Source organism: Schistocerca nitens, chromosome 1, assembly GCF_023898315.1.
Source record: "Schistocerca nitens isolate TAMUIC-IGC-003100 chromosome 1, iqSchNite1.1, whole genome shotgun sequence".
NCBI lineage: Eukaryota > Metazoa > Arthropoda > Insecta > Orthoptera > Acrididae > Schistocerca > Schistocerca nitens.
In genome coordinates this window covers 1,057,962,739-1,057,986,800 of record NC_064614.1, presented here as the reverse complement: position 1 = coordinate 1,057,986,800, position 24,062 = coordinate 1,057,962,739, and the positions used below count along the sequence as shown (strand labels likewise).

The window sequence follows — 24,062 nt, the reverse complement described above, 5'->3', positions numbered from 1 at the left end:
CTTGTTTCTCCAAAAAATTGTAACACAACACACACACAAATGTCATACTAACTAATGTAAATCCACGTGATAATTGAGGTTTAAACCTTTGAAACATGGTGTGGAGATAAATAAAACAGTGACTGGTAACAGCTAACTTGTTTCATTTAATGGGATTTTAACTACCTGACATCAGTGGAAGCCCGAGAAGATTTTATTGATTCATCACCATGAGACTGTACATTCATACTGGCCAGTGATACCTACATCTGTTTCTGTCTAAATTCTTCATAAATGCCAGGTAGTCAGATGTTGGATCGTCATGGAAATGCTTCATGATAGCTGGTCATTATGGTTCATTGTCTCATAGTTCCTCTTATACAATGTTCTGTTTATTAGTTGCTATTCTCCTTTGGTTGGTTCTTCCGCCAAGATTTTAAGGATTTCAGTACTGCTCCATCTTCTCTCTGTTCAGCAGCAATGTCATTTAATGTAGCGATGAGATTGCATCCATGCTGCTGTGTTCCTGGAAAGGTTTTTGGCATCCTTCTGCTTGCATCCACTTTTGTATACCACTGTGATTTTGTACTCCCGAAGCCTCAGTGCCCATCTCATCACTCCACCTAGTGGGTCCCTTAGGCTTGCCAGCATATATAATTGTGGTCCAACACAACAGTGAATGGTTTGTCAAATAATACTTGGACTTGTTGATGGCCCAAACAACATGCAAGGCACTCTTTCTTGGTTGTAGAGTACGTCATCTCAGGCTTAGAGAAGACTCCGAATTCACAAGCTATCGTCTTTTTGAGCACCCTCATGAATTTGAGCCGCTCTGCACCTATCCCATAACCATCAGTATTGGTGTGAATTTTGGAGAAGTTGTTAGTGCCTTTTTAAAGACAGCAATCAATCTTTCTTGAATCTCATTCCAGGAAAATCTGGTGTCTCCCTGCAGTTGTTCTTGCAAGGGACCTGCCATGGTACAGAAATCTTTTATAAATTGCTGATAGCACAAACATATTCCAAGAACTGTTCTAATCTTGAATGTGCTGAGGAGTTGGAAAATCTGTGACTACTTGCATTTGCTCTTGATTGAGACAGAGTTCATTGCCATTAACTAGATGCCCTGAGATACTGTTTCTCGTGTGATGAATAGGCAGTTTTTGCGGTTCAGGTGGTGGTCTGTCATTTGAACATTCTTAAACAGTTCTCAGCCAGCTCACATGTTCTTTAGACAGCAAACACACATTGTCAATGTAATGTGTCTAAGCAGGTTGTCCGTCAAATGCTTGAAGGTGGCCGGAGCGTTACGTAGTCCAAATGACATAATTTTGAACTCGTAGAGGGCATCAAGAGCTATGAAGACAGTTGACTCTGTCAGCCTTGTCAAATTAAAATTGCTGGTTGCCTGTTTGCATACCACAATCAAGAATTACTTTAATCCTTTCGTGCTGTCTATGGTGTCAGAAATGCTTGACAATAGATAAACAATCTTGCATAGTGAATTTATTGAGTGCCTTGACATGAAAACACCATGTGTCATCCTTCTTCACAAAGATCAGGAGAGGACGAATGATTTGCTGAAGGTTCAGTAGCATCATCTTGCAGCATCTTCTCCCCTTTCTCTCAAATTATGCTTTGTTCAGCCAGTGACACCCTATACAAATGCTGACTTCTTTGTGGACGGTCATGTTGATACGATGTTGACCATGGGCCACTTGGTTTTTCTTCTCTCCACTCTGGATTTGAAAGTATGCAAAGATTAGAATAGAACTGTTAACACTCATCAATGTAGTTTCTTGGTTAGGCCAGATGTGTTGGCAGTGTGATAGTAACTTCCTCCACTGCGTTGTGTATAGTGATAGTGGAGCAAGATTACTTGTTGATGACACTGAGCTGCCCATCCTTTATTGGTTCTGCTTTTCCTATGCAAGTACCTTTAGGGGTGAGTTATGGCTCCTCCTGACAATTACTGATGCAGTGTTGACCAACTGCAGTGCTTGTGGTGGTCACTGGAATATAAATTTGTTTAGTGCATCTGAGTAGCTTTTTGCAACTGTCAAAAGCATTACAGTTCATCTTGATTGATGACTCTGGCTCAGTTCTTGACGAAGGTTGGATACAGCATCTTCAGTGGCAAACAACCACTCGAGCAACCTTTGTTATATGTGCGTGTTGGAATAGCTTCGTCACTTCAGAGCCCTGATCTTCTACAGTCTGACTCCTTGTGATGGCTGCAAGAAGTCAAATCTGAGAATAACGTTATGATTACATTCAAATAAAATGTCAAATTTGAATGACACTGTTGTATTATTGATAGTTAATCTTGCAATACAGGTTGCTGTCAGTTGGAGATATTTCCCATTTGCAACTTTCAGCACAGTTTCTTTCATATAAATGAATATAGTCTTCTATAGTTGACAAAAATAAGCATTCAGTATTACAGTAATTGTTAACATTAGTTAGATTTCCTGACTTCGTGGTAACTGCTGTCCAAGGAAGATTTTCACCTGAGGTGGCTTCATCTTGCTTAGTTTTGCTTAGTTCAGTGGCAAGATGAGTGGATGGTATCTCTGTATGTGATATGGAGTGGATGTGGTGTGTTGGGGGAGTGATCTCAACTAGAGTATGCCACTGTGCTTTGTCCCACACTTTGACAATAATCATTTGCAGTTCACTAGTGTGAATAGATTTTGTGATGGTTGATGTTTTGTGATATATTATTCATCAAAAATTTGTCATCTTTCTTGGCAGTAGCATACAGTATGTCCAGTGCGCCCACAGTGGAAACATACAGGTACTTTGTCTTATGTCCTTCAAATATCTTTTCTTTTTACGTGCAAATCAGTGGTGGTTGTGTGCTGGGTTGTTGATTGATGGTTGTGGCATTAGTGAATCCATTCTACCTGGTGCATTCGACTTGTGGTGGAGATTGGTGCTGAAGATTGAAACATCTGTTATCTAGTATGTTTTAACCTATGAGGTGGAGATTAATTTCTGCTTTCTTTTACTTACTCTGTACGACTGTTCTGGCTGCTATAAAGTGCTGTATATCTTCCACAACTGCTGTAGGGAGCACGTTTGTGAGTGATACCACTTTCGTCTAGCTCTTTTGTTGAATTTCCATGATGTGGTGTCGCCACTTGATGATTTCCTCTGTTGTTGACGTATTTTACTGGAAGATCAACTCTTTTCAACAAATATAAGATTTTTGTCTTATTGGCATCCACAATGTGATAGTGCCGAAACATTCCTTATGTAAGACTGTCATTTCCCTGTGACGTTGGGCCCTTTTTCTCTCATTATTCCACTAATTACACTTCCTACTGATTATGTTTTCTTCATTTCATCCTGGATTTTGTCTGGGCTATTGAACTTAGATTCACTGTTCTCAAACCACTGTTAAGCTTTGCCACACAGTAAAAGTAATACACATTTTCCAAACACATCATGTCATCCCACCTCTTTTCTTCGGCAGTTTGGGCGAAACCTTTCAGCCATTTTGTTGTCCCCGGAAAATGCTGATGAATGCCTTATAAGCAGCTGACTTAGAATTGTGGTGATGTCAATGTTTTGAAATAATCAGCATCTCCACCAAACAACATTGTGTCATAACTACAACTGAGTCCAAATCTGAAAGCAGGGTCATCAGTGAAGTACAACACACTGTTCTGAAACCAAGTTTATTATGGACACCCGCGTACAGCCAGACTAGAACTACATCCTGCACTCACAGTGCTACTGTTTATACAACCATAGAATATTCTGCAATAAGCAAAAATTAAAAACATAAAAAATATCAATAACCTCCTAGACAATATGATAAACGCTACATAACTTCTACATAACATATATTTACTGGAGATTGGATTTGAACTGATGACCCACAGCGTGCCAGCCAGGAACTAACCACTACTGCACATTGAATGTAGCACAGCTGGTCTTAGTATCTTGACTTTGAAAAGCATTAGTCTGAGTACCACTCCATTATTGAAAGTACAATTGTATAGAGCATCAAGTGAAATCTATGACTGGGTTGAGGATTTTATTATAGGGAGGATGCAACATGTGGTTTTAATCTGTGATTGGATTGAGGATTTCGTGATATGGAGGGTGCAACATATGATTTTGGCTGGAGACTCATTGACTTCTGGTTTGCCCCAGGGAAGTGTGTTGAGACTTTTGCTATCCATGTTGTATATTAACAGTCTTACAGACAGTATTAATAGCAATCTCAGACTTTCTGCAGATGATATTGTTATCTAAAATGTTGTAGTGACTGAAAAAAGCTGCACAAATATTCAGTTGGATCGCAGTAAGATATAAAAAGTATGCAAAGATTGGCAACTGTAAATGTTCAAAAATATAATAATGTGCAGTTCACAAAATGAAAACATGTAGTACCTTGCAAGTATAATATAAAAAAGTAACAGTTGGAGTCTGTCATCTTGTACGAGTGAGTACCTGGGTATAACAATTTGCAGTCATATCAAGTAATTAAATTCAATTTGCTGATGACTGGGGGCAACTCTGTCACAATTAAAGGCAGACTGAAAATTTCTGTGGCCTGGCTGGGATTTGATCCCATGATATCTTATTTTTTCAGACAAGCACTTCACCACTGAATTGCCAGGCTTGACAGGATATGATTTGGAATGACTATGTAGGTTCATTCTTAGGTACATCTAGTGGTAGACTTAGTATTCATTGGTAGAATACTAGAGAAATGCTGCCAATCTGTAAAGAATGTTGCTTACAGAACACTCATGCCACCGAGCCTAGAATATTATTCAGATGTGTGGGACCTGTGATAAATAGTAACAACAGGGAAAATTTGACAGATACAGAGAAGGGCAGCATAAATGGCCGGTGGACGCTTAAAGATAGATGCAGCAAACTGCCACGAAGAAACCTTTTCACAAAGTTTCTAGTACTATACTACAATCCTTGCATATCTCCCATAGGACGAGGTTGGACTGATTACAGCATTCATGGAGGCATTTAAGCAATCATTCTTCCCGTGGTCGATACACTGTTGGAACGGGAAATAGCCCTAAAGCTGTCGGCAGATAGTGTGCTTTCGAATGTCAACATTGAGCGTGCAGAGTTCAACATGTTTCTGAATGCTCAGAAACGAAGTGACTTGTGCATGTGGTACATATTCCTCAATGTGATATAGGTGATGGCAGTGTGCACCATCATCAGCAGCTGTTGGCGGTATCTGGCTTGTAAATCACGCTGTTTACAAAGTAGATGGATGTAAAATTTGTGTGTTTGTCCTATCAAAATGCACATTACTGCCCTTGTCCATATGCTAGTAATGTTGTTCTATCTGTAGTGTACATAAATAAAAACTTCGGTACCCATGAACATGTTATAAGGTGTAAAGCAAAGTACCATGTCCAGTCAGTAAGGTCTTAGTCTTACAAAAGTTCCATTACAAATAGTGTGATACCAATTTAAAATAGTTCTCCACACAACATGAAATAATTTTATCAGTGTGTTTTTAGTAAACCCTAAGGTCATTCTTCCTTGATCTCTGCTCCCATCCAGTAGTAGAATCTTCACATGCAACATACAAAACTTGGAAAATTGCACAATATCTTCTTGCAAGTAGTATAAGCTGTCTTATAGATGAAGCCAATCAAGTAAACTAACTCATCAGATAGATCACACTTATATTTAAATATCGTAGAATGTTATATTCTATACTTACATTAAACCAATATAGTGTCAGAAACCTATTAGAAAACACGAAGTTTAATAAAAAAAAAAGCACTTCGGCTCATTGGGACGCGATCCAGCACCACATTACCTGCGACAGTACAATTCTTAGCCTCTACCCATTATGCTAAACCAACCATGAATGACGCACGATCATGCTTTGAGCCTTACCATCTTCTGAAAGCTTTAATTGTAGATGTTTTATCAACTGACATTTAATTATAAGAAATTGTACCAAGAACAATGCGTTTTCGATGGCAGTGTGCTGTTGCCTCGAAATGGCTTATTTTCAAAACATGGAAGAAAAATTATAAAATTTTACATCAGCTTTTTACAAAAAATCTTTCAGTTAACAATGGGTTTTCGATAGATCCTTAATTTAGTGATGCTTAGAAATGGTGTACATACATATTGGCTTCAACTGAAAGCCAGTATGGCACCTCGCGGCTGCCCGGAATAGAGATGGTGGCATGTGACATAGGTGGTGGTCTTCCTTCTCATTATTCCACATTAAAACGCATGTTCAGATTATCTGACATACCAAATATCGCTCCGCATGTATGGAAAGACTCTGCAACGTGCTATTTCTATGTTCTGACTTCAGAAACTTGGCACACTCAAAATTGATATTCAAATACATGGTCTGTGTGCCATAATAATGGCTACCCTATGCCATGCACATCAGCGGGTAGTAGACCATGGATATAGATGTGCATCTATACACTAACTTTTATACCATTGATAGCTTTTACACATGACCAAAATTTCTCTGGATTTTGTGAGAGGCGATCTGGTAAGATTCTGCTACGGTACTCATTGAAAGCTGCATGTATTATCTATAGCTCTGCACTTTGTTTTACATATATATGTCACAGCTTTTTTAGAAATTTGTTTATAGAGGCCGTAAAACATGGAAGACAGCTCCAATTGTGAAGTGTTCAACAAGGTACATGTCTTAACAAAGCTCGATCGGCTGTACTTTTAAACTTGGCTACAGTTCCTGTACATGCTGTGCCCTAAGGTAAATGTTTTGTGGGTGTGAAGAGTGAGGGTAGGGAGAGGAGGAGGAGGAGGAGGAGGAGGAGGAGGGGGGGTGGTTAAATGAGACAATTTTGAGGAAGGAAGAGTGGAGAGTGGGAACAGGGGAGAGGGATACAAGATGTAGAGATACAGGATGATATTTAATATACATATGTCCTTCAACCCATCTCGATGTCACATTCCTCATCCCAACTATTTCCCTTCCCTCAGCACTCCTCCCCTCTCCCCGCTCCTCCCCTCTCCCTCCGCGCTCCCTACCTCACTATCACACATCATTGTTGTAACTCCTACTGTACTTTGCACGTTTGCTCACGCGCACACACACAGAATTATTGTTGGTAAAACAAATTAAGCCACAGTAGAATGTGTGTGGAGACGACTTAAGTTTTGCAAAAGGAAAATGAAACTAAAAAGTCAATTGAATGGATGATATCAATCTATTTGTGACCCCATTCTCTGCTGACAACAAAGGAAAATCTACGGTCTTCAAAATACATAAAAAATGAGCAATTAACACGATAAGTGACATATCTACCTCAATTTAAGAATTTATTTCTTACTGAGTAAGAAGAAAATTCTAGAAACACATTATGATGGAGTATTTACATTACTGTCAGTGATGGTGCTTTGTCAATAAATGCCTCTGGTATAACTCTTTCCTAAATTAACTGTACACCTAAGACAGAAGAAAGAATATAAGTAGTTAAATCCAAGTTTCGTAGTGGCTGTACCTGTTATTCATTCTCATCAGTACTATGATGTATGTCATATTGTATTTACCATTCTTTGCTTGAACTGAGACAGGTCGTATTTACGACTGTTACAAATTGTGTATGAGTATCATGTAATATGTGGTAAAATAGTGTTACTACAAAAGTGAACAGCATTTTGTTGTGTGAAATAGAGAGGAATGAGAAATGAGATGTCAGGTTTTCTCAGCATGATTGATTGATGGTGTGTGCTATGGGTGTTGAGGAGAGTTATTGGTTTCATTTCTTTTTCTTATTGTCTCTTTCATGTATAACAGAAAAATGGAATCAACAATTTGACTGAACACCAAAAGACACATCATTAAGAGAGATATTTGAAGCCTGAGTAAAAGCACATAGTATTGTGTCGTAAACAATGTTACTCTGGAACATACTTCTTCATCTGATATTGAGCTGTGTGTATTCTCATAGTTGGTACTCACAACTTACCTGCAGATCATGTCCAGATCAAAAACGTCTCTCGTCAGCTTCACATATAGCACGGTATGTTTGGCAGGAATTGACGCTGTTGTTCTTCCCTTGTTTACTGTATTTCGTGTTCGCTGTCATTTCCCATCCATGTATATGGAATAGACCCACAGTATAACAGGGTGTTAACTCTCTGGGACAACCGGGAAATCCAGGTAAAACTTGGGAATTTTTTTATTTAGGAGAAAACTGGGAAAAACCCACAAATTTTTTAGAATTCTGGGAATTTTTCATAGTTTTAGTCTTCAGTTAAGTTTTTGTAATTGTGACTGGCGAGACAGTAAACTGTATCCTGCTACTGCAGAATAATACTGCAGCAATAAAATGTAAGCGAGAGAGTAAAACCATAATAAAACTTGTTGCAAAGGAAATGGGCCATTTACAACAACAAAATTCAGTGCACACACAAGCGCCTGTCAGAAGCAAAATGTGTCAAAGGCCTTTGGACGAAGACTACGGAATACTTCGTAACAGCAGTCTGCTTCCGATGAGCCTGACATCACAACTGTTGACATTAAGTTCGTTTCAAGCAGTTGCGAGCAAGCTTGTACGCATGTGCAGTTGAGTTGCATATGAGCAGTATCTTCTCCCACTTCTGGCTACTTGAAATGTGACCGGTATGCTACCCACAAAACTTTTCCTGGCGTGCCCAAGCTGCCAGATTCGCGCATGTGCAGAGCAGTCTGGGTTGTAGTGGGGAGGGGGATAATGACCCATGTTCACATTTAGTGATTTTGCTGCTTTCTCTTCATTTACAGTTCACACATCAAATGAAAACAAAACGGTTTTCTGTGGCCAGGAGCTATCAAGTGAATTAAAATACATTGACATAATTACGGAAGGCTAAAATATGTTATTAGTTTCAGTTTTCTGATTTTATTTTATTTCCATGTTTTTGGCAGTCAAGCATTAATTGCCTTGCACAACAATGAAGTTATTTTTGTCGGTTTGTTTAATAAATGTGGCTTTTATCAATCTTGTCCAGAGTTGCAGTCAGTTTATAAGAAACAAAGTGGTTTCATTTCACACTATCGGCTAGTTTCAACTCTTCACTGAATTTCAAGTGCACATTTTTATCTTCCGTCACAAATGACATTATGCCATAATAAAGAACCAAGGATGATGCAGTACAGTACTGGTACCCCATGAAAATTTGCATCCCGAAAAGCGCACTGAAAAGCTTAATATCAGGTAGGGGTCTACTTCATTGTGAATCTGGACATATGAATGCATCCGTTAAGCCGAATTATGCATTTTATTATGGCTTACGAAATACCTATGCTCGTTGAGTATCCTCTGAAGTCCTGTTTCTTTTATGACGTCATGTAAGATCTCTTAATGCTACACAATGTATGGACATCATACGTTGTCATAGCCACGCATGCGCATTAAAGCCTGCTTTCTGGCACTCTCAAGCAGCTGCTGAAAAGAACCCATGTCTAAGAGGTCGTGGGAAAATATTGAGAATGGTTCTTTGAAAGGAGTTATTTTTGAAAGAAATTTCCTTTTATGCGAGATGAATTATTTTACGTGTGAGAATGTGTAAGGAATTTCTGATAAGAGCGTTTGACTCTCATTTAAAACATTATCTTTGAGTACCAGCCACTTAGATAATTTCGAGTCGAGAAGATCATACATTGTCATTGTTTAAAAATTTTACTGGCACATTTGTTGGATGTATCTGAAAGTGTAACAAACACTAAAAAGACCAGTAATATATGTGAAACATATACAGGGTGTTACAAAAAGGTACGGCCAAACTTTCAGGAAACATTCCTCACATACAAAGAAAGAAAATATGTTATGTGGACATGTGTCCGGAAACGCTTACTTTCCATGTTAGAGCTCATTTTATTACTTCTCTTCAAATCACATTAACCATGGAATGGAAACACACAGCAACAGAATGTACCAGCGTGACTTCAAACACTCTGTTACAGGAAATGTTCAAAATGTCCTCCGTTAGCGAGGATACATGCATCCACCCTCCGTCGCATGGAATCCCTGATGCGCTGATGTAACCCTGGAGAATGGCGTATTGTATCACAGCCGTCCACAATACGAGCACGAAGAGTCTCTACATTTGGTACCGGGGTTGCGTAGACAAGAGCTTTCAAATGCCCCCATAAATGAAAGTCAAGAGGGTTGAGGTCAGGAGAGTGTGGAGGCCATGGAATTGGTCCGCCTCTACCAATCAATCGGTCACCGAATCTGTTGTTGAGAAGCGTACGAACACTTAGACTGAAATGTGCACGAGGTCCATCGTGCATGAACCACATGTTGTGTCGTACTTGTAAAGGCACATGTTCTAGCAGCACAGTTAGAGTATCCCGTATGAAATCGTGATAATGTGCTCCATTGAGCATAGGTGGAAGAACATGGGTCCCAATCAAGACATCACCAACAATGCCTGCCCAAACGTTCAAAGAAAATCTGTGTAGATGACGTGATTGCACAATTGCGTGCGGATTCTCGTCAGCCCACACATGTTGATTGTGAAAATTTACGTGATAATTTACGTTGGAATGAAGCCTCATCCGTAAAGAGAACATTTGCACTGAAATGAGGATTGACACATTGTTGGATGAACCATTCGCAGAAGTGTACCCGTGGAGGCCAATCAGCTGCTGATAGTGCCTGCACACGCTGTACATGGTATGGAAGCAACTGGTTCTCCTGTAGCACTCTCCATAACTGACGAAACTAAAATGAGCTCTAACATGGAAATTAAGCGTTTCTGGACACATGTCCACATAACATCTTTTCTTTATTTGAGCGTGAGGAATGTTTCTTGAAAGTTTGGCCGTACCTTTTTGTAACACCCTGTATTATATGTGAGACATATCAAGTGAACGCATTATTGTGGCCAAGATAGACACGAAGCCCATGCCTACTACAGTAGTACAAGTTTATATGCCATCTAGCTCTGCAGATGAAGAATAAATTGAAGAAATGTATGATAAAATAAAAGAAATTATTCAGATAGTGAAAGGAGACGAAAAATTAATAGTCATGGGTGACTGGAATTCGGTAGTAGGAAACGGGAGAGAAGGAAACGTAGTAGGTGAATATGGGTTGTGGGGGTAAGAAATAAGAGGAAGTCACGTGGTAGAATTTTGCACAGAGCACAACTTAATCATAGCTAACACTTGGTTCAAGAATCATAAAAGAAGATTGTATACATGGAAGAAGCCTGGAGATACTGACAGGTTTCTGATAGATTATATAATGGTAAGACAGAGATTTAGGAACCAGGTTTTAAATTGTAAGACATTTCCAGGGGCAGATGTGGACTCTGACCGCAATCTATTGGTTATGAACTGTACATTAAAACTGAAGAAATTGCAAAAAGGTAGGAATTTAAGGAGATGGGACCTGGATAAACTGGCTAAACCATAGGTGGTACAGAGTTTCAGGGAGAGCATAAGGGAACAGTTGACAGGAAAGGGGGAAAGAAATGCAATAGAGGGATGAAGTAGTGAAGGCAGCAGAGGGTCAATTAGCTAAAAAGATGAGGGCTAATAGAAATCCTTGGGTAACAGAAGAAATATTGAATTTAAATGTTGAAAGGAGAAAATATAAAAATGCAGTAAATGAAGCAGGCAAAAAGGAATACAAATGTTTCAAAAACGAGATCGACAGGAAGTGCAAAATGGCTAAGCAGGGATGGCTAGGGGACAAATGTAAGGATGTAGAGGCTTATCTCACTAGGGGTAAGATAGATACTGCCTGCAGGAAAATTAAAGAGACCTTTGGAGGAAAGAGAACCACTTGTACGAATATCAAGACCTCAGATGGAAACCCAGTTTTAAGCAAAGAAGGGAAAGCAGAAAGGTGGAAGGAGTATATAGAGTGTCTATACAAGGGCGTTGTACTTGAGGACAATATTACGGAAATGGAAGAGGATGTAGATGAAGATGAAATGGGAGATGTGATACTGTGTGAAGAGTTTGACAGAGCACTGAAAGACCTGAGTCGAAACAAGGCCCCGGGAGTAGACAACATTCCATTAGAACTACTGACAGCCTTGGGAGAGCCAGTCCTGACAAAACTCTACCATCTGGTGAGCAAGATGTATGAGACAGGCGAAATACCCTCAGGCTTCAAGAAGAATATAATACTTCCAATACCAAAGAAAGCAGGTGTTGACAGATGTGAAAATTACCGAACTATCAGTTTAATAAGTCACGGCTGCAAAATACTAACACTAATTCTTTACAGACGAATGAAAAAACTGGTAGAAGCCGATCTTGGAGAAGATCAGTTTGGATTCTGTAGAAATATTGGAACACGTGAGGCAATGCTGACCCTACGACTTATCTTAGAAGCTAGATTAAGGAAAGGCAAACCTACGTTTCTAGCATTTGTAGACTGGGAGAAAGCTTTTGACAATGTTGATTGGAATACTCTCTTTCAAATTCTGAAGGTGGCAGGGGTAAAATACAGAGAGCGAAAGGCTATTTAAAATTTGAGCAGAAACCAGATGGCAGTCATAAGTTAAGGGACATGAAAGGGAAGCAGTGGTTGGGAAGGGAGTGAGACAGGGTTGTAGCCTATCCCCAATGTTATTCAATCTGTATTCTAAATAAGCAGTAAAGGAAACAAAAGAAAAATTTGAAGTAGGAATTTGAATCAATGGAGACAGCAAAGGACCTGGAAGAGCAGTACAATGGAAAGGACAGTGTCTTGAAAGGATGATACAAGATCAACATCAATAAAAGCAAAACGAGGGTAATCGAATGTAGTCGAATTAAGTCAGGTGATGCTGAGGTCATTAGATTAGGAAATGACACTTAAAGTAGTAAAGGAGTTTTGCTATTTTGGGAGCAAAATAACTGATGATGGTCAAAGTAGAGAGGATATAAAATGTAGACTGGCAATGGCAAGGAAAGCGTTTCTGAAGAAGAGAAATTTGTTAACATCGAGTATGGATTTAAGTGTTAGGAAGTCGTTTCTGAAAGTATTTGTATGGAGTGTAGCCATGTATGGAAGTGAAACGTGGATGATAAATAGTTTAGACAAGAAGAGAATAGAAGCTTTCGAAATGTGGTGTTACAGAAGAATGCTGAAGATTATGTGGGTAGATCACATAACTAATGAGGAGGTATTGAATAGGATTGGGGAGCAGAGAAGTTTGTGGCATAACTTGACTGGAAGAAGGGATCTGTTGGTAGGACATGTTCTGAGGCATCAAGGGATCACCAATTTAGTATTGGAGGGCAGTGTGGAGGGTAAAAATTATAGAGGGAGACCATGAGATGAATGCACTAAGCAGATTCAGAAGGATGTAGGTTGCAGTAGGTACTGGGAGATGAAGCAGCTTGCACAGGATAGAGTAGCATGGAGAGCTGCATAAAACGAGTCTCAGGACTGAAGACCACAACAACATACGTGAAAGCTTAGCTTTTCTTACAGCTACACTATGTATATTAAATTAAACTACTAACTTTTCCTGTTTGTGTGTTTATGCTACCTAACAGTGATGTTGCTATTTGCTAGTTATATCGTGTGTCCTATGCTCTGAATATTTGCTGTAATTGGCTGGTGAGATCTTGTGGCATGAATTATGATTGGCTTACAAAAGTGCTTTGCAGTCTCTGTTTCAATGGTTCGGAAACTAACGTGCTGTGTTTTGGTGGAATTCAAACTTATACTTTTGTAATACAAAAATACGTAGCGTACATGTTGCTGCACATCAAAGAACTTTCCAAACTGCATTTGTCAGCTTCATGTATAGTACGGTTACTTTCCTGTATGTTTGGCAGGAACTGACACTATCTTCTTCCCTTGTTTACCGTATTTCATGTTTGATGTCATTTCCCGTCTACATGTATGGAATAGACACGTAGTATTAATGGATGGAGTTTTGCTGTTACTGTTGTATGTGCCTCTGAACTGCAGCAGCATTCTTCATGCATCCTATACAAGACTATTACATATTAATTTCAAAATGTGAGCCTGTGCAGTTCCTCCAAAGCTGACATCATCTGAGAGTATTGCCTTGAGATGCTCTCTGAAGTTTCAGTGGAAGTCCGAAGTTTTTGCAGTGACATTTTAAATTTTATTGAACTTCATTTTAGATACTTTGTTATATATTTGGGTTATATGCTTCTAAAAATTTTGTTGCTTGTCAGGCATAGCACCAAGAAACAAGCATACTTCTTTCTTAGTGATTACTTCTCTGTTCATTCTTAGGTAGGCATCTGTTTTATGTGGATTTTCATTAAACAGAATTCGAAAAGCCTCGCGAGCGGTTAGTGTTATTCTGTTCTTGAAGTACCACCTATGTGTTACAAATAATGGTAGAGTGTACTTCTTAGTCTCCCATCATTTCACTAAAGCAAAATGGCACTGTGTTTCACAAAATGTGAATAAATATTTTTGTAACCTTTACATTGCCTGCTTTTCACGTGGATCAACAAGTTTTCTCATTGAGCCAACAAAGATGATTTATTGGTAAATTACTTTTATTAATTAATGCTCTTCCATTGCTGTGTGTCTGTACACTGATTGGTAAAATATGTTTGTTCCTAAATTATGCTCTTCCTTTTACAAATCGTCTATATTGAGAGTAAGAAAGTTAGCATAGAGCAGTATTACGAAATATGCTAGTGTAACTGCAGTGGAACACTGGAGTGATTTTTGAGAAACACTTCTGCAAAATAATTTGAAAACTATGTAAAATCTGAGGAAGGAAGATACATTGATCTGATTGTAAGTAGTTGTTCTGTAAAATGAAATTGGACTGTTGGTTGCAGTGTTAGTTGCATGTTCCATGGATCATTTGTGCAATAAATCATTATGCTGTGAACTGAGTCAGTCTACGTTTTACACATTCTTCTGCAGAGTAGTAGGAATTAAGGAGAAATGTTTTCAGCCTTTTCAAATTTTACTTTACTGTCCGTCAGACATTTTGTGTCACTGGGTAAGTTATTAAAAATCTTAGTTGCAGCATTGTGCACTCTTTCTTTGTCCTAAAGACAACCTTAACGTGGAATAACGAATGTCTTTTTTCCTTCTGGTATTGTAATTATGTAGAGCATTGTTTCTTTTGACCTGCAATGGATAATTCATAACATGATCATGGATGAGCATGATATATTATTTTTAGAGTACGTTTTTGAGCGATGAAGACATTCTCTCTTAAAGCTGAATTACCCTTGAACTTTATTTCGTAAGACACCATTGAATGAAAATATGCACAATATGTCAACTTACTGAATTCTCTGACCACAAGATTTGCAATAAAATTAAGTTTTGAGCCTATTTATTATTTCCTTGCCATGTTTTTTATTTATCATTGGTGTAGTATCCCTAGATGTGCAGAATTGAACATGTTGTATCTTTTAAAATTGAGGATGTTGTTTTTTATGCAGTCGTCAAGTAACAGAAGTGTTAAAACTTTTTGAGTTACTACTTGTAAATTTGATTTTATGGGCACAGTGATAGAAAAGATCAGATAAATGTCACAAAAGTGGTAGCTATTCACATATTTACTTAAAAAGAAATTTTTGTCCTGTATGTTCTGATAATAATATTCTGAAATTCAAATTTTTTATCTTCCGACAGTTTTAAATCGAGGGTACAGAAACTGAAATTATCTCCAAGCAGAATACAGAAAGTAGTACAAGGGAGGGTGACAGCAGCAGCTGTACATCCGTCTGAAAGTAATCTTCTGGTAGCTGTTGGAGACAAATATGGAAATATTGGTAAGATGTTCTCTTAAGTACATATTGTTAACCATGTTAATGTTGAAGAACTTTGTGGTATATGGATTGTAATATAGAGCTTGAGCATTGGAGACGATGTAAATGCAGATTACCATCACAATTCAACATTATTATTTTTTAATATAATGGAGGGAAACAGTTTGTTGCGAACAATGAGAAATTACATCTCATCTTGTGGTATTGGGAAAAAAACCTCTACTTTGGATTAGCAAATGCACTTGGTATTATCACAACCTCTCAAAACTGATAGTTTTTCATTTTCCAGTAGAAGTTCCAAGTAAACTAGGTATTGTGTAGGACTACAGGTTGAGTGTGGACATGCTACATATAAAAGAACAGTGAATAAAACATTTCAGTTAGATACTTGTATTAATTTCTGTAACTTCCCAGAAAACTGTGTTGAAGTAGGAAGATAGGACTGTCAGTTACCTCTGTGTAAGCTAAAGAGCTGATTATGCAAAATATGTGACGTGAAAAAGTCCCAGAACATAGTTGCACATTGTTGTTGTTCATTGGCAGACTAGAAGTGCTATGGATGATTCATCTAGTTTTGTTTGAGCTTAGATAGCTTGTTTACATTTGCAGTTGGGAGAAAATACGTGCCAGAAACTCAAAGCGTGTAGTGAGGTTGGTTTCTGTGGATAATGATATTTCACAACCCATTGAGGACAAAGAAACTTAAATTGCTCAGTCACAGGATGGTGAGTATAGTGGGAATGCACCACGGCACTGTTAGCCCACTGGAGTATTTGTGAATTTAATGTTGTCTCCTCATACTTTGCTGTTTGATAATGATATGATGGGGTGGCTCATCTGTGAATGGCAGTAGTGTCACGGTGGTGGCTCTCCGATCTAGGCTTCTAAACATATTTTGATATGACGTTCGGTTTGGATCCAGACTCTTGGTGCCTAGGTAGTCTAACCTCTGCTTTTGTAACTAACCCTCCTCGGGGAAGAAATGGCAAGGTTGCGTTTGGTTTAAATTTTCTTGTAGTGCTTTAGCTTTTTGTGCCTTGAACGTCTAGATCATGTGTTCACCTCTACTTTTGGTGACTAATGGAGGAGAGCTGAGGAGAGGTAAAGAAGATGAGTTGAAACTTACGCTCGCAATTTGGGTTTATGCATAGATGATGTTCCAGATATCCTGGATAGTTTCCATGATGCGAACTGCTGTCTTCGTTCTGACTAACAAAGATGTAGATTCAACAACGGCTGACCAATCTATTGGTCCTAGTGCTCATTGGTGGTGAGTAGAGGCATTTATTTTCTGTCAAGTTACTTTGACCAGGGAACACCAACGTCTCTTGTGGACGAAGGGCTGTTACCTTAGATTGGAATTTGATAGAACGATGATATGGGTTCATTTATTTGGGAATACAAGTGTAACATGATGTACTCAGCTGGAAATCCTACATGGTACGTATTGTGCCATGTGCTGATGAGCTGATAAGGAATCAGTCCCAAAAATTAACTGAAGGAGATTGTGATCTGTAGCATGTTAGAAATGGATCCAGTAAGGCTAGTTTCTTTTTTTCACTGCCTGGAAGTAGTACTTCAAAGAGTAAGACAATGCGAAGCATGTACAAATGGATATTCTGATTCATCACCTTCATGGTGTGTGAAATGATTGAGACATGGCACTTCATGCTGAATGTGCTTCAATAGATTATAGGGCTGCCTACATTGAGGCAACTTGATTATTATAACTTCGGCTTTATAGTGCTCAGTGAAGTGAAGTGCTGCAGTTGTGTTTGTGGTGTTGGTGATGAAATTTCGATAGTTATTATTTGTACTGAAATAAGTTTGTAACTTCAGTGCTATTGGTTGGAGCTGGACATTCAGATAAGATCTCTTTGGCTGTAACCACAGCCAATGTGGTAACATTCCTGAAGTACTCTCCTTCAGCTTGCAAGAAAAGCAGTTTTGAAGGTTGGAATTCATACTACCTGCTGTAGTATTTAGAAGATCCGTTGCAAGTTGTGTAGATGATTGGCGTGATTATTCTTGGTAACCAAGTTCTCATTGTAGTAGTTAGTACATGGGCAACATTACTTGGTTTTTTAGAAACACCTGAAAATTTACCTTTGAGATAATTATGCCAAAAGGCAACCTGCAATATTGATGAAAGCCAAAGTATTCATGTAATTAACTTCTATGATACACTATTTAGGGTCGCTAAATATATATTTCCCTCCTTCAGTCTTCAAGAAGCAGACCCTTTATGCTGTAAGCAGAAAGCTCTTGTGTGTATGAAAACAGGCATGTACAAGTGAGACCTAACTTTATCCCAGAGTATACAATGTTCAAATAACTTGGAATTTTCATTAACATACTTCTATTTAGTGATTTAGAGTTAATTTTACATTATCATGAATGTAATTGTATTTCCTTCTCAAATTAATTTTAATAACGCAGACTCCTGCATCTGCTCACCTGTGTAAATATTCTATAATACGAGGGCGGTTCAGAAAGTAACCTCCGATTGGTCACAGTGCGGGTTGTGGGGGGAGTAGCGACGCCATCTGTGCGTTCACGCACTCAACAGGTCAGTCGGCATCAAGCCGTGGTCGAGTGAACGTTGTACCTGCGCTAGTTTAGTTTTTGTGGCAGTTTGAAATGTGTGCTGCAATAGAAAACACCGCCAAATGTGAAGTGCGTGCTGTCATAAGGTTTTTTACAGCCAAAGGATATTCTGCAGCAGCTATTCATCGTGAGCTTTGTGCCGTGTACTGACCAAGAGTTATGAGTGAAGGAGTTGTCCGTGAATGGGTACGTTTATTTAAAAGTGGACGAGAAAACGTTCATGATGAAGAGAGGAGTGGTAGACCATCATTGGTGACTGACGAACTCGTTCAGACAGTTGATGCAAAAGTTCGTGAAAATCGACGTTTCTCAATGTCGGAGTTGTCTACTGGTTTTCCACAGATTTCTAAGACTCTCTTGTACGAGATAGTGACAGCAAGATTGGGTTACCGTAAGTTCTGTGCACGATGGGTGCCCAAAATTCTTACCGACCACCACAAAACTCAAAGAATGGCCTCTGCATTAGACTTTCTGTCACGTTATGAGGACGAAGGAGAACCATTGTTAAACAGTAACGTGACCGGTGACGAAACCTGGATTAAGTACGTGAACCCTGAGACAAAAGAACAATCAAAGATGTGGGCACATTCAAATTCGCCTACCAAACCAAGAAAAGCCTCGCAAGATTTTTCTGCCAGAAAACTGATGGCAACGGTGTTTTGGGATGCCAAAGGGGTGTTGTTGGTTGAATTCATGGAACGTGGTACTACCATTAATCAAGACGTGTACTGTGAAACAATAAAAAAGTTACGACGGGCTATACAGAACAAACGCTGTGGTATGCTGACTTCCGGTATCGTTTTTTTGCACGATAACGCCCGTCCTCACTCTGCTCGCAGAACAACGGCCCTTCTTGAGTCCTTCAAGTGGGACGTTACCAACCATCCACCTTACAGCCCAGACCTGGCGCCAAGTGATTATCACCTCTTCATGCATTTGAAGAAATGGCTCGGGTCACAGCGGTTTGATGATGACGAAGAGCTCAAAGATGCGGTCACAGGCTGGCTCCAGGCACAAGCGGGTGATTTTTATGCAGAAGGAATTTCAAAGCTTGTGAAGAGATACGATAAGTGCCTCAATCCGTATGGAGACTATGTAGAAAAATAGTGCAAAGATGTAGTTGTAAGATGTATATATTAAAATATTTTTATTTAACTTGGTGTATTTTTTTAAAATCAACCGGAGGTTACTTTCTGAACGGCCCTTGTATGAATGAATTGCAAATAGTATCACTTACGATCTACACTTGATCAGTTTATCATCCATATGTATCTATTAATATTTTAGGATTCTGGGACGTTAAATCCAAGAAAGATAGTATCTCATTCCAGCCACATTCTCGTAGCGTAAGCCACATGACTTTTTCTGTGTTTGGTTCAGAAAAGCTGATAAGTACCAGTCTGGATGGAACTGTCAGATGTGGAGATCTGAACAAGGAAGTTTTTACTCAGGTGAGTGCCAACTCATCAATTTGGAGGTGGATAATAGATGACAGAGAATTACGGTATTTTAGTTATCATGTTGTTGTATTTGTTTAGGATGTGTGAGAATACTCTACAAAAATGGGTTAATTTGATGGGAAAGGACCACTGTCCAGTCAAATCTACCTGCGGATTAGAAGATAGATTTCAGTACAGTACATTGTCATTTCTCTGTAAAACAGCAATTAAGACACACTTCAGGGCTGAAATCCTTTGGCCTGGAGTGTACGATGTACAAACAAATATATTTAAGTCCAAGATATAAGCTAGCCATTCAGTGCTCTCATGTTACCAGTACTCATCCACCAGGAGACATAGAAGACATTCAGAGTTCCATTTTCTGTTGTTTGTTAGATTTCAGTCATCACTGGTGTATTCATGGAGAATACTGCCAGAGATATGTTCAAATACTGAAAAGTCCCTCTCAAGGTGTCCATGGGTGCCTTTGGTACTGATGGAAAAAACTGCAAGTCAGCAGACTTTTTTGTTAGTAATAGAAAGTTTGTTGAGTTTCCATTGATTTTTGCAATAGCTCATATCTTACGGAAAAATAAAAGTAAATCAAACAATGGAAAATCCAGGACGGAAAGTAACAATATTATGAGAAGAAAGTTACTACTCACAGTATAGCGTAGATGCTGAGTCAGAGACAGGCACAACAAAAATACTCACACAATTAAACCTTTCGGCGATTAAGACCTTCAACAATATGCGTGCACGTGCTCACACACACAAGCAAATGCAACTAACACATGACTGCTGTCTCAGGCAACTGAAACCACACAGCGAGCAGCAGCAGCACCAGTGCATGATGGGAGTGGTGACTGGGTGGGGAGGAGGAGACTGTGGCAGGGACGGGGAGGGATAGCATGGTGGGGATGGTGGACAGTGAAGTGCTGCAGGTTAGACGGAGGGCGGGCAGAGCTTTGGAGAAGGGGGGGGGGGGAGTAGTGGAAAAGAAGAGAAACACAGAGACTGGGTCTGGTGGTGGAATGGGAACAGGGAAGGGGCTGGATGGGTGTGGACAGTGACTAACAAAGATTGAAGCCAGGAGGGTTACAGAGCGTAGGATGTATTGCAGGGAAAGTTCCCACCTGCACAATTCAGAAAAGCTGGTGTTAGTGGGAAGGATCCATATGGCACAGGCTGTGAAGCAGTCATTGAAATGGATATCATGTTTGGCAGCTTGTTCAGCAACTGGTTGGTCCACTTGTTTCTTGGCCGCAGTTTTTTCGGTGGCCATTCATGCAGCCAGACAGCTTGTTGGTTGCCATGCCTACATAGAATATAGCACAGTGGTTGGAGCTTAGCTTGTAGACCACATGTATAGCAGTATAGAGGTTTTTAGAAACAATAATGTTTCTCTTTACATGTAAGCCAGGGTGAATGTGCCCTGGGACAACTAGAAAATCTGAGAATAACCTGGGAATTTTTTCAACCAGGAGAAATCCAGAAAAAATCCTGGAATATTTTAGGATTCCCGGAATTTTTCATTATTTCAGTTTTGAGTTAAATTTTTGTAATTTTGACTGGTAAGAACTGATACATTAATGAAGAACTTTACTTTAGTACACTACTGTAGAATAATACTACAGCAACCATTTTACAACAACGAATCACAGAGCACACACAAGCTTCTGCCAACAGCAAAATGTGTCAAAGGCTTTAAGATGAAAAACTACACAGTAATTCGTAACAACCAATTTCTTTCGATGAGCGTGCCAGCACAACTGTTAACATTAGGTTCGTTTGAGCAGTTGCCAGGGGGCTCGTGGATGGGCAGAGCTGAAGTCGCGTATGAGCAGCGTCTTCTCCCACTTCTTGCTACTTGAAGTGTGGCTGTTAGGTGTGTAATCAGTAACTGCAAGCAGCTAGATGCTAACCAGAAAATAAGTTTCTGGCATGCCTGAACTGCACAGAGCAGTCAGTTATATTGGGGAACAGTCTCCATGTGACCCGCATTCATAATTTGGCTGATCTCTTTGTTTACAGCTCTCATTTCAAATGAAAACAAACCAGATATCTGTGGCTGGGAGCAGCCAATGAATTAAAATGCATTCACATAATTATGCAAGACAAAATAATGTTATTAGTTCCAGTTTTCTGATTTTATTTTATTTTATTTTATTTCCAAGTTGACAATCGGGTATTAATTGCTTTGCTGAACAATGAAGTTACTTTTATTGATTTTTGTCTTTTGTTAATTATCTTTCATTAATCTTTTCTACAGAGGCAGTCAATTTATTTGAAATAAAGTATTTCATTCCACATTATTAGCTAGTTTCAACCGATTGCTGAATTTCAAGTGCACGTTTTCAACTTCTGGTACGTATGGTGTTATGCCATGATGAAGAAACAAACACGAGATAATACAGAGTGGTACTCCAAGAATATCGGCTTCTCGAAAATCAAACTGAAAAGCTTTAGGAGACGTATCTGCTATACATGAAACACCCAGTTTTTTTATCACAAGACATGTTTCAACACTTGTCTGGTACTTCCTCTTGGCTTGACATTATTTCGTAATTTGTGTTCTTTACATCCTATATTTACTTAACACCATTCTTCAGTAAATTATAGACTGGCAGCACACCGTGTTTTATCATTGTAACTCCCTAGATGGCTTTGTATTTGCTCCTGGAGTACAACATAAACTGTTGATTATACATCAGTTAAGTCAGTTATACAGTTTTGTGGTTTCACAAGTAACCTCATTAATTTTTATATGGTTAAGAAGTCGTGAAAAGGTTATTGTTCTTAGTTGTGGACTATGCAAACAACTGCTTTATTATTATTATTATTATTATTATTATTACTGCAAGAAATTTGTAGTGCTGTGCGGATGTAAATTTGATTGGAAATGCTACTTAAGAGTATCACAAAGCATAAATAAAAAACGTTACTCACCACATTGCAGTATATTAAAGTACATTGAGTTGTAAAGTCTAGTTTTAAAATGAATATTGTGCCAAGGGCTGCTTTTTAATTTTTCATTCCTTATCTGGAGAGGATATGATAGACAATTGCTCTATGTACACTAACTCTGTGTCTCCTCCAAACATACTGCACTGCTTCATATGATCATGTGATGCTCCATTGCACATGAAATTCCAAATTCACAGGCATCTCATGTCATGGTAGCTGCGTGTGCACAGTAATGCCTGTATTTTGGCACTCTGTGGTAACTGCTTCAGTGAACCTATTTCTAACAGACTGCAGGAAAATATTTTGAATGGCAGTTCGAGAACTTAAAATATGAGGTGTCATACGTATTTATATAAATGAAAATGAAATATGGAAAAAAGTAAATCCTGCTGCGGCATAATTATTCAATGAGGGAGCCACTGAAAACCAAGTAAATAATTATTTTAATACTCAGAATGGATATAATCATTAACAAGTCAATAGCAATCACTAAATGTCCACTGCGCACTGAACGTCTGTTCATTGTAGTGCAAATTGTGTTAGTTGGCAGCAGTGCCTAGAGCTATGGAACATTCCAGATTCTACCGATGAGCTCTGAGAAGAACTGAGGTATCTCGGGGGGACCAGCAAAACTTTAGAAGATATAGCGACACTTGTCTCTAATACTGTAACATTAAGAAGAGACATTAAAATAAAATATAAATAGCACTTGAAATACTATTGAGAAGTAAATACCTTAATAAATATTGTAAAAACATACTTAGTTTTTTGGGTTGTATGTGCTTTTCGCAAACTCCATCTTCTCTTCCTCTGTCAGATAAATATTTTGCAGTCATACGATAAAACACTGAAGTTGATAATATAATTCGCTTACGAACTTCTATTTACTGGTGATGGTGGCCAACTGCCGCAATGCAGTCCGTGCCAAGTATTTGAAAGCTTCGTGACTGTTACAGTTGGTTGGTTGGCCACCGTGCATGCGAAGTTCTGCCAGTTACTTCTGTTTCGGCGCTTGCTACAAACCTTTGGCTTTGGCCAAAACTATGGCATATTTTGGCTGAAGTTGTAGGGGGATTTTTGGCCAAAGTCGAATGTTCGGTTGGACACTACTATAACACCTTACATGTCGTGTCCAAGAGAGTGATCCTGTGGTAATTAGTTTAAACAGCACCTGATATACTGCAGCCAGCCTTTGTGCAACAACTTAACACTGTCTGTTGTATTACAGAATTCTAGGCAGCAACAAATATATGCATAGCCTGTACAACATGGAGCTTCATCACTTACTTCCTTCCTCTCAAGGAGTGAAATAGACTTCTCCACAACTGCTACTCTGTATTTGGCTGTAACAGAGCATATTA

The 24,062-nt window shown here is 38.9% G+C and overlaps 1 protein-coding gene across 14 annotated transcripts in view; it reads left to right on the top strand.

Moving 5' to 3' along the window:
- LOC126197486 (WD repeat-containing protein 76-like) overlaps positions 1-24,062 on the top strand; it is a 400,466-nt gene that overhangs the window by 319,826 nt on the left and 56,578 nt on the right. For 8 of the 14 annotated variants that reach the window (XM_049934649.1, XM_049934650.1, XM_049934642.1 and 5 more), the window contains exons 6-7: positions 15,552-15,691; positions 19,583-19,746. The exons of 5 other annotated variants lie outside the window; for them this stretch is intronic. In XM_049934649.1, coding sequence (XP_049790606.1) covers positions 15,552-15,691; positions 19,583-19,746 — 304 coding nt within the window. The remainder of the gene's footprint in view (positions 1-15,551; positions 15,692-19,582; positions 19,747-24,062) is intronic. One more of the 14 variants, XM_049934643.1, reaches the window with a different exon arrangement.